General features: G+C 38.5%; 1 protein-coding gene across 18 annotated transcripts in view; it reads right to left on the minus strand.

Annotated features, from left to right (window-relative positions):
• The window catches only part of LOC101418824 (zinc finger protein 596-like), an 85,098-nt gene that overhangs the window by 41,877 nt on the left and 31,204 nt on the right, over positions 1-12,017 (minus strand). For 10 of the 18 annotated variants that reach the window (XM_058306448.2, XM_058306446.2, XM_071218395.1 and 7 more), the window contains one exon: positions 10,251-10,330. In XM_058306448.2, coding sequence (XP_058162431.1) covers positions 10,251-10,271 — 21 coding nt within the window. In that variant the 5' untranslated portion in view covers positions 10,272-10,330. Of the gene's footprint in view, positions 1-895; positions 1,121-10,250; positions 10,331-12,017 lie in introns of all 18 variants that reach the window. The other 8 variants (XM_058306450.2, XM_058306454.2, XM_058306453.2 and 5 more) reach the window with 1 other exon arrangement.

Below are 12,017 nucleotides of genomic sequence, written 5' to 3' on the forward strand. Positions count from 1 at the left end.
ACAGCCATGAAAACCTACATTAAAACAGAAAGACCATCTCAAATCCATAACTTAATTTTTTACTCTTTTTTTTGTTTATTTTAATTGTATTTTTTCCCCTGAGACAAGGGAGCCTGCCCTTCCCAGAAACTGAAAGCAGAATGGACTACAGGCAATCGGGGTGAGGTGGACTGCACTGGAAAGAAACAATGAAGTTCTGATGGCCATTTACATCCTATGGTCCTCCTAAGGTCAGTGGGAACCCACCAACAAAGAGAAAACAGAATAGTGACATGATGAGATTTCTGTGTCCAAGGGAGCCCTTTAGGCGAAGAATGCACTGAAGTTAGAACCAGTGAATATAACCAGAGAAAATATAGACATCTACTGGTGAATTAACTATTAAATGATGGCTACACAAATGGCACCTCTAACCAGCATGTAATTGGGAGAAGGAAGTCAGGAATAATTTAATCTTCATTCCTTGGCTACTAGTTTGACCAAGTGCAATAAGGGCACTTATTGAGTCACCTGAGGGGGATATTGCTAGTCCAATCTGAGACAATTGGAGCCTCAAAATAAATAACGATAACATAACAAAACACTGACTAAAAATGAATAGAATACAGAATCTATAAGGCCATAACAAAAAAATAGGGAGCAGAGCAAGCCCTTCACATGGTAGAAAGTCAAATATGATATAGGAACAGTGAAGGAAGCAGGAAAAATCACTTGGCAACCCACAGAGTGGTGGGTGATTCAGGTGAGAATCACCAATTGATACCAAGACTGGTGGGTGGAGGTTAAATGGGAACCACACCGTTGACATAATCTCAGAATATGTCTACATAAAATATCGACCATTACAAAGCAAAAATATGTTCTTCTGCATAGAGGAACATGGCAGATATTTCACCTGGTTATCAAATTCACATCACCAAGGGTGGGGCGAGTGGACCTCCAGTCCCCTCTGATGGGCTGCACTGAAGAAAACAGATTAGGCTGTAGTGTTCCTGCCAGGAATGCAGGGCCTGAGTGTGCTCAGCAGGAAACATTGAGCATATGCAGGGTGGGATCATCTGTGCTCCTTAAATCTGTCAAACATGTGAAAGTGATGGAATGTTCCAGGAAGAGGTTCAGGCTGAAATAGACCAGAAGACAATGGAAAAACAATATTGAGACAGGTTGGGATGGTTGAGACAGTGGTTAAAAATGAAGCTGTCCACAGATGAGATTACAGGGTTGAAATAATGTTGATTTCCTGCTTTGGGTTTATGTGGTTGTGTCCTTGGAGATTAATTGGCTGGAGTAATTTTTGTGAAATAGTTGTTAATGGGCAATCATTTGTTAAGGTGAAATCATAACAACTAGAGAATTTGATTGAAGTGATCAGGGCTTCTTTGCACTACCCTTGCAATTTTTTATGTCTGATTTTATGTCTGATTTATTTCACAATAAATTCCTTTTTAAAAATGCCGATCTCAAACCATTCCATTACAGCATTCAAAGCCCAAATCTGCCCAAATGCAAGTCAACCAAGTTGTGAAAGTAATTGCCCTTTTAAGAGTCCGGATGCTATTAAGGTGGGAAAGTATGAATATTACTTAAATCACACTAGGCCTTTGGTGTCCTGAGTGCTTCTATGCTGTTTGTGGAACGGGACATTTGGGTTCCAGGTTTTCACTAGAACCCCTTCCCCTGCTGCATGTTCTGAAGAGTGACAGTCCTTTGTCCTGAAAAGCCATGGAGAAAGACGGGATAGATATGTGTATAAATCAGCTAAAGATGAACCCTGTGACTTGTGCTGTTTACTTCTTCATAACTGAGAAAGAGCATTAGCACAATGCTCACTGACATCAAACTCAAATCTTAGATATCCAATAATTTAAATAAAGGCCAAATAATGCATTTTTAAGCTATTTTAGAGCCTGACTACTTGGCACACCCCACAATACTGCACTCAACATCTGGTAAGACAAACCCTGTAAAAGACTCCAAACTGCTGCTACCATTAGGCACTCTCGACATGCTGCTAAGTGACGTCTTCCAGACATGTGAGCCCCCTCCCTAATTATTCTCTTACCTGGGTGTTTCCTTGGCCTGCACCTCTTCTGGGGGATGGCCTCAGACCACTGACTCTGGAAGATCTCTTGATGGGAGGAAGCTTTCCTCTCCTGCAATCCTATCTTAGTGCCACCCAATAAAATTTGTTGTGTGCTGCTGTCCTATCCAATCTCTTGATCAACCCCCAAATCTTCAAACTCACCAAAATCTGACATTGAACCATTTACCACTCAATCCTCAGAACAATCTAGGTCTGGAACGTTATAACACTCAAATGAACTTTGGTTAATAAATTGTTTGATGAGTGAATGAACTAGGTAATTCAGTGATGATCCTTCTCTTTCAAGACCCATTTATGTCAATTATACCAAATATTTTTTATCACACTTTTTTTAATTAAAGTTAATAGATGACACAGAACATTACATTAAAAAATATAAGAGGTTCCCATATAACCCACTCCCCACCCCTCCACACCCATCATTTTTGTAAATTGTATTTTTTTAAGATATATACATCACAAAAAATGTTACATTAAAAAACATAAGATGTTCCTGTATACACCCCAGTCTCCCACCCCTCCCACACCAACAACCTCCCCCATCATTGTGGCACACTATTCACACTCAGAGAACACATTTTGGAGCACTGCTGCACCACATGGATAATAGTTTACCCATAGTTCACACTCTCCCCCAGTACATTCAATGGGTTATGGCTGGATTTATAAAGTCCAGCATCTGACCCTGCAATATCATTTAGGACAACTCAAAGTCCCAAAAATGGCCCCATATCACATCTCTTCTACCCTCTCCCTGTCCTCAGCAACTACTGTGGCCACTTTCTCTGCATCAGTGCTATACCTTCTTCTATTACTAGTCACAATAGTTTTATAGCAGAATATCAGTAAGTCCACTATAATCCATATTTTTTTCTTCCATTCTCTAGAACCTGGGATGATGATGTCCACTCCACTTCTATATTGAGAGGGGGCTTAGATTCCATATAGATAAGGGATGTAATTCTTCTGCTTGCAGTTGAAGGCACTCTTGATTCTCTGGAGTGGTGGTTGACCATCTTCACCTCCCTGTTAGCTGACCTAGGTAAGTCCAACGAACCAGAGAGTAGAAGTTGCAACTCTGCTGAGGTTCAGGGCCCAGCTGGCACATGGACAGTCCAGAGATTCAAGTCCCCTGAGTATATACCATCCCTAGTGCCAACCACAGGTTCAGGAAAAGTGACAGGAAAGGCATGTATAGAACGATCTTATCTGAGTCCAGCTCCATCACACTCAGGAACACAAATTCCAAAGTAGGATCCGCTGACATGGCACAGAACTCCAAATCTATCTGCCATGACCACATATGCTATGGGTCTCCATAGGCTTCAGGAGAACCAGTACCTAGGGTTGTATCTACTTCGGCTGTTTCTGGGTCATGGTGAGGCATGCATAAGCACGACCCCACTGATGACCTCCCGACTACTGAAGACTCTTAGCTATATAAATTCATTTGTCTTTGCCATTTCCCCTTTTATTCAAAGTCGAAAAGCCGTTTATAACACATGATCCTAGATATAGGCTGAGATATTCTACTGGTCTGAGTAGACCCTTTTATTCAAGGTCTCTATCTAGTTGCATCACCAGTTAAGTGTTTGGTAGTAATACCTTGGTGCCAGGGAGGCTCATCCCTGGGAATCGTGTCCCACGCTGGGGGGAAGGTAATGCATTTACATGCTGAGTTTGGCTTAGAGTGGCCACATCTGAGCAACATGGAGGCTCTCAGGAGGTAACTCTTAGGCATGCTGCAGCTCTAGGCCTACTTCATATTTCAGGCACACAGGCTCATAAGCATAGTCCTAGGTATCAAGGGCCCACCACTGGACCCATCCTTCTTCACTCGTCTTTGCCATTGCACTTGGGGGATTACTGCTGTTCCATTAGGGAATGTGAGAGAGCTCCTCTGAGTAAGAACTCAGCACTCCCTCAGCTGTTGTTTATAACTGTAACTACCATGAAAATACCCAATAAAAAACAATACAGTATTTTTTAATGAACTAGAAAAAGTAACTATGAAATTTATTTGGAAAGGAAAGAGGCCTCAAATAGACAAAGTCATACTGAAAAAGAAAAATGAAATCGAAGGAATCACACTACCTGACTTCAAAACATACTACAAAGCTACAGTAGTGAAAATGGCATGGTATTGGCACAAGGAAGACACACTGACCAATGGAACTGAACTGAGAGCTCTGATATAGATCCTAATAAATACAGTCATCGGATATTCAACAAGGCCACCAAGCCCACTCAACTGGGAGAGAATGGCCTCTTCAATAAATGGTGCCTAGAGAATTGGATATCCATGTGCAAAAGAAGGAAAGAGGATTACCATCTCACACCTTACACAAAAATCAACTCAAGATGGATCAAAGACCTAAATATAAGAGCCAAGACCATAAGACCCTGGAAAACAATATAGGGAAGCATCTATAGGACCTTGTAATAGGAAATGGCTTCATAAACTTCACACCCAAAGCATGAGCAGCAAAAGAACAAATAGATAGATGGGACTTTCTCAAAATTAAAGCCTTTTGCACCTCAAAGGAGTTTATCAAGAAAGTGAAAAGAGAGCCTACCCAATTCAAGAAATATTTGGTAACCATATATCTGATGAGACTTACATCCTGCATATATAAAGAACTCCTGTATCTTGAAAATAAAAAGACAAACAACTTATTTTTAAAAATGGGCAAAAGATTTGAACAGATGCTTCTCCAAAGAAGAAATACAAATGGCTACAAAGCACATGAAAAAATGTTCAAATATTATAAATATTTAGGAATTCAGATTCCATTGAATCTGTAGATCAGTTTTGGTAGGATAGACATCTTAATAATATTTAGTCTTCCTATCCATGAACAGGGAATATTCTTCCATTTTATTTAGGTCTTCTTTGATTTCCTTGAACGGAGTTGTATAGTTTTCTGTGTATAAGTCTTTTACATCTTTAATTAAATTTATTCCTAGGTATTTGAATTTTTATTTCCTATTGTAAATGGTACTTGTTTCTTGATTTCCTCCTCAGATTGCTCATCAGCAGTGCGCAGAAATGCTACTGATTTTTGTGCACTGATCTTATAACCTGTGACTTTACTGAACTCATAAGTTCTAGAAGCTTTGTTGCAGACTTCTCAGGGCTTTCTCTATATATGATCATATTATCTGCAAATAGTGAAATTTTGACTTCTTTTCCTATTTGGATCCCTTTTAAATCTGGTTCTTGCCTCAGTGCTCGAGCAAGTACTTCTAACACAATGTTAAATAGAAGGGGTGATAGTGGGCATGCTTGTTTTGATTTTTCCATGTAAGTTCATTAGAGAGATTGGTCTGTAATTTTCCTTTCTTGTAGTGTCTTTGTTTGGTTTTGGTATTGGGTAATGTTGGCATCATAAAATGAGTTAGGCAATGTTCCTTCTATTTCAATTTTTCGGAAGAGTTTAAGTGAGATTGGTGTTAGTTCTTTCCAGAATGTTTGGTAGAATTCACCTGTGAAGCCATCTGGCCCAGGGCTCTTCTTGATTGGGAAGTTTTTAATGACTGATTCTCTCCCTCTACTTGTGATCGGTTTGTTGAGATCATCGATTTCTTCTTTCATCAATGTAGGCTGCTTATGTGTTTCTAGGAATTTGCCCATATCTTCTAAATTGTCATTCTTGTTAGAATATAGTTTTCCAAAGTATCCTCTTATGATAGTCTTTATTTCTGTGGGGTCAGTGGTGATATTCCCTTTCTCGTTTCTTATTTTGTGTATTTGCATCTTCTCTCTTTTTTTCTTTGTTAGTCTAGCTAAGGATTTGTCAATTTTATTGCTCTTCTCAAAAGATTTTATTTTTTTAGCACGTTCTTATTTTCTATTTCGTTTAGTTCTATTTCGTTTAGTTCTGCTCTGATCTTTGTTATTTCTTCTTTCTTTGAAGTTAGTTTGTTGTTTTTTACTAATTCCTCCAATTGTGCAGTTAGTTCTTCAATTTTAGCTCTTCTTTTTTGATGTATGAATTTATGGCCATGAATATCCCTCAGTACAGCTTTTGCTGCATCCCATAAGTTTTGGTATGTTGTGTTTTCCATTTTCATTCATTTCAAGGTAATTATTGATTTCTGTTGAGATTTCCTCCTTGACCTACTGTTTTTCTAAGAGTGTGTTGTTTAACTTCCATATCATAGTGCCAAATCTGGGTCTCTGGCCCTTGCAGATTTCCAGCTTCATTCCACTGTGGTCAGAGAAATTATTTTGTATGATTTCAATCTTTCTGAATTGATTGAGACTTTCTTTGTGGCCTAGCATGTGGTCTATCTTGGAGAATGATCCATGTGCACTTGAGAAGAATGTATATCCTGCTGTATTTGGGTGTACTCTTCTGTATATGTCTATTAGATCCAGCGCCTCTAATATACTGTTCAAAGTCTTTGTGTCTTTAATGACTCTCTTTTGAGATAGTTTTTCCAATGGTGATAGTGGTGTGTTTAAGTAACCCTCAAAAATTGTAGAGGGATCTATTCCTTCCCTTAGTTTTTCCAGTGTTTGCCTCACGTATTTGGAGGCACCCTTGTTAGGGGCATAAATGCTTATAATTGTTCTTTCTTCTTGAAAGATTATCCCTTTCACTAATATATAGTGTCCATCTTTGTCTCTCACAATAGTTTTGCATTTAAAGTCTATTTTGTCTGATATTAATATAGCTACTCTTGCCCTTTTTTGGTTATTGTTCACCTGTAAACTGTTTTCCAGCCATTCACTTTTATCTCCTTGATTCCCTGGGTCTAAGGTGTGTTTCTTGCCTAAATATTTTTAAGTTTCAGTTCCCTTAAGGATAAGATTGGTGCTATGGCCACTCTCTCCAGCTACTCAGATACACGCACAGAAGCAAATATGTGGCAGCCACCATCAGGTGCTTTGGATTCCATGCAACAATCCATTGACCTGGTTAGTAGACACAGTTGATTGGAACAGGGTCCATGATTAATTGTGCAGCTCCTGCCCTCACTGCAGACATCTCTCAGGCACATTTACCAACTTTTTCTTCTTGCTAGCTCTTACTTATTTAGTGCCTTTTATTCAAAAAAAGTGTGTAACTCTGAAGGGAAGATTTTCAAAAGTGATTTCCAAGGGTCAGGGTTTTGAAGTTACATAAATTGAATATAAGCATATAAGGCATTCTGAAAATGGGACTCTCTCTACATCTGCAATATTCTCCCATATCCTCATTTCCTGTGATCTGTCATTATAAACAAAAGCCCTCTGGCAATAAAATACTAATATAAAGGGAAGCAGATTTGGCTCAACTGATAGAGCATCTATCTACCATATGTGAGGGCCAGGGTTCAAATCCAGGGCCTCCTGACCCATGTGGTAAGCTGGCCCACGTGCAGTGCTGATGTGGGCAAGGAGTGCTGTGCCATGCAGGGGTGTCCCCGACTAGGGGAGCCCATGTACAAGGAGTATGCCCTGTAAGGAGAGTTGTCCCACATGAAAAAAGTACAGCCCACCACCCTGGAATGGCACCGCACACACAGAGAGCTGACGCAGCAAGATGACACAACAAAAAAAGAGACACAATTCCCGGTGCCACTGACAAGAATGCAAGCAGACACAGAAAAAGACAACAGGGGTAGGGGTGAAGGGGAGAAAAATAAATAATAAATAAATAAAATCTAAAAAAAAAAAAAGAATTAACCATTGCCTGGTTTTGAGTTCTGGGGAATTTTCTTGCCAGTGTCCCAATAATCCTTAAAGATTGTCATTCATTTGTTTCTTTTTGAAAATACATTAATTTTGAAAGTGAGATGAAAATATTAAATTATATTTTAAAAGCATAATTTATGCATCATTAGATATAGTTGTATTTATTTTTCTACACATTTATTCATCTTTACCTTGTATATATATTAATACTGTATAATAATAGAGACACCATTTGCATTCTACATTTTTTAGTAGGTGGTCAAAGTGATTAGAAGGAAGGAGGGAGGGAAGGAGGGAGAGAGGAAGGAAGGGACCTAGGACATCATAGATTTCTCAGTAACAACTTTTAGTGCTTACATATTTGTACATACACACCTATTAAAAAGAGCAGAATCTCACTTATTATTAACTTCTCATAAAATGCTGCATGAAGCATGCCAGATCATTCCACATCCCAAGTTTTTGTTTTTTTCAACTATCAGGTCATTGGGCCAAATTCTGAATAATTATATAAATTGAGGTTTAAAGGGTAATGGACAGTTTTTTTTCCCAGTCTGATGTTTCTGGCGGGAAATCCACCTGAAGGGTTTCCACTTTGATATTAGGATTGGTATCTCCTCAATATGAGAACTTTCATGTTACCTAAGGAATGAATGACCAATGAAAATTTTCCTTCACTTATAGAGTGTGAATCCTCATATATTCAGAAAGAGTTGCTCTATGAGTAATACACATTTCCATATGTATTTCATTGACTGGCTTGTCCAGGTTGAATTATCTGGTATTCCTCAAGAGGCTTAAAATTTCTGGTAAAGACATCCTATCTTATTTCCTGTTTCGGGATTATTCGTATTCATATCTTCTTTGTGCACAAAAAAGCTAGTGTCTTCTGCTTGCTTATGTGCAGTGTTTCCAGACCTAGTGTTCCTCTCCAGTGGAGTTCACTTACGTTGTTTAAGGAAATATTATTAACAAAAGCATTTCCAAAAGGATTACACTGATAAAAGAATTTCTCCCGTGTTAGTTCTCTGGCTAATTTAAAAGTTCATGTTGTGACAGACAATTCTTCTACATTTGATACATTTATACTGTGAATCATCTAAAATGTCACATTAGGACAGATTTCTTTTGACCAATGGCTTTCCTACTGATCATTCATATAGTTTCTCTCCAATGTTAATTTGCATAGGTCGACTAAAGGAGGAGGAATAATTGAAGGCCCTTCCACACTGATTACAGACACAGGGTTTCTCTACCATGTGAGTTCTTTTATAGGAAAACAAATTAGCAATCCAGCTAAGTGTTTCCCATGTTCACAAGACTTATATCATCTATCTCCAGTGTGAACACTGGCATCTAAAAGATCAATGCTCTCCTAGTATTCTTTCCCATATTCATTACATTTATAGGGTTTCTCTCCTGTGTGAACTTTCTCAAATTGTCTAAGTTTAGAGGAATAACTAAAGGTTTTCCCACATAAATGACATTCTTTATTTACCTCCAATATGAACATGCTCAAGTTGATTAAATGATGACTATTCACTGAAGGTTTTTCCATATTGGAGATAAAGAGTTTCCCAAACATAGGAATTAATATATGCTGGGTCAATGGAGAATTCTAAGGAAACCTTCTGCAAGATCATTACGTTTAAAGTATTCCTCTCCAATATGAAATCTCTGCTGTTGGTAAGGAGATGAGAGGCTGCTAAAGGTTGGTTCACATACTTTTATTGATCAATTGCTCTACATATGAATTCTAGGCCAATCCTTTAGTGAGAGTCTCCAGTTAGTATCTTTTCCATGTTATACAGGCATGGTCAACTACTTCCCTACATGCAAACATTTTCTCTTTTGTAGCAGGGCAAATGCAGAACTACAAAATCAATTTTGAAAACTATGAAGGCTAGTTATATGAGCCAGGCTTATGCAAACATATTTTTTTAAAACTTATCTTAAGGACAAAGAGGTGTAATATGGGGGTAATTCTAGGACTTGGAATTCCTGAGTGACATTCAATGGCAGATAAAGGTCATTATGTACACAGCCATAATCTACAGAATTGAGTGGGAGAGAATGTAAACTACAATGTAAACTATAATTCATGATTGGTGGCAATGCTCCAAAATGAGTTCATCAATTACAATAAATGTACCACACTAACGAAAGAAGTTGATGTGGGTGAAAGCGGGTGGTGTGGGAAGTGGGGCATATGGGAATCCCTTATATTCTTTAATGTAACATTTTATGTAATCTTAAGTATCTTTTAAAAATTAAAAAATATATTTAAAAAAAAAAACACCTTAAGATTTTGAGCTCAAGTTAATTTCTTCCCTAAATCTGAACTATCCAATATTTCCACCTGGGACAGTGCTTGCTACCACCTCTAACAGCAGTAAGATGGTTGTGCTGGATTCATGACTTATCCCTATTTGGATGACCAGTTTTCATACCCATGAAGCTTACCATTGACATGATGGTGGGCATGTCCTTCTTGCAGATATTTTACATGGATATCTCTTCTTGTTCAAAGCCTCTTTCCCTTCCTGCAACCATTGAAAAAATATTGGTAGAGAGTTATTAGAGGAATTAAAATCCTGAAAAAGAATCAAAGCTCTTATAAGTCTACTTCAAATAATGACCCTTGTCATGGTTAATTTCATGTATCAACTTGGCTAGGTTATCATTTCCAGCTGTTTGGTCAAACAAGTGCTGGCCGGATTGCTACTGTGAAGATATTTCATAGATAAGAGTTTCATCAAAATCCAGGGGGCTAGAGTGGGGAAGACAGGTTGGACGGTCCATCGAAATGGGGGAAGAATTGGGGAGGGAGCAGATAAACACTAGGGATTTGTGGGTACATAGTTGGAACCACAATGCTGGGAAAGCTCTTTTGGCAATATGACAAGGAAGGGTTACTGGTTTAGAGTGTTGGATGGAGGGCATTTGGGACAGGGCGCACTTGGGACAGTCTTCTAGAGAACGTGCAAGCGATCATTTTGTCATAGTGTGTTGTATCAATGGGGAGAGACACACATGAGTGGGAAGGAATTGGACTCCCATACTGTGGAAGCCCGATATGGTCTCAAACAGATGGGGAGGGTGTCTCTCAAGAGCATGGGTGGTTCCTAATAGGGGAGGACAGACCAGTGTTGTCAAGCCCCGAGTAAGTATCTATGAATCTCTTCCTTCATGGAGCGGAAGCCTGGTAGTAGCTGTGGGCCCTGAGGGGAGGGTTAGGGAGAAATAGAATAGATGGAAGAGGGGGTGGTTAGGGGGCAATGGAAGTGTTCTACATAATCTTGCAATGATCGATACAGGCCATGCCAAATTTCATAAAAAATTTATAAAAGTATATGGTCTAAAATCTAAACCATAATGTAAACTACCAACCACGGTTAGTAGCTATGTTTCAATACATGTAACAAATGTACCATCTACATGTAAAAAGGTCATTAATAGGGAAGGGGGAAGGGGGAGGATGCTGGGTATGGAAGTCCCCTGTATTCTGTATTTAGGTCACTTTATTGTGACCTAAAACTTCTTTGAAGACACAATTAAAAAAAAGAAAGACACTGAGGAAGAAATGGAAGACAATACCACTGTACATACAGGACAACAGTTATTATAGTGGTGAAACACAAAACATCAGAAAAAATTTCTTTCTTAATATTTTTCATTTTTTAATACCCAATTTTTTTTTTACTTTTGGTTTTAGTTTTTCTAAATTTTGTATTTTATTTCTCATCTTTAAACTTATCATTACTATCTCATTTTCCTATTAATTGAATTTGGCAATATTCTTGGCTTCATTTTTTAAGAAGTTTTAGATGACAGAAGGGTTACAACTATGGCAAGGGAGGATCATTGGTGTGGGATGTCAGTGATGGGAGATACATAGGAGGAAGTTCATCCGGGCATACATATAAAGTACGTAAATATGTTCAAATATTCATGGAACATTTCCACAGTGAGTTGAGATTCACACAACCACCAAAAGAATACTGAATTTCCATCCTGGGGAGCTCTGCCACATTCTCTAATGAAACAGCAACAATCCCCCAAGCACAGGGGCAATGACTAGTGAAGAAGGATGATCCATTGATGGACTCTTGATAAAAGGGGGAAATGGTAAAAACAAATGAGTTTATATGGCTAAAAGAATTCAAAATGAATTGAGAGCTCATCAGAGAGGTAACAATTATGCACATCTCAGCATGATCTCACAGACAG

The sequence above is a fragment of the Dasypus novemcinctus genome, chromosome 11 (genome assembly GCF_030445035.2).
Source record: "Dasypus novemcinctus isolate mDasNov1 chromosome 11, mDasNov1.1.hap2, whole genome shotgun sequence".
NCBI classification, from domain to species: Eukaryota; Metazoa; Chordata; class Mammalia; order Cingulata; family Dasypodidae; genus Dasypus; species Dasypus novemcinctus.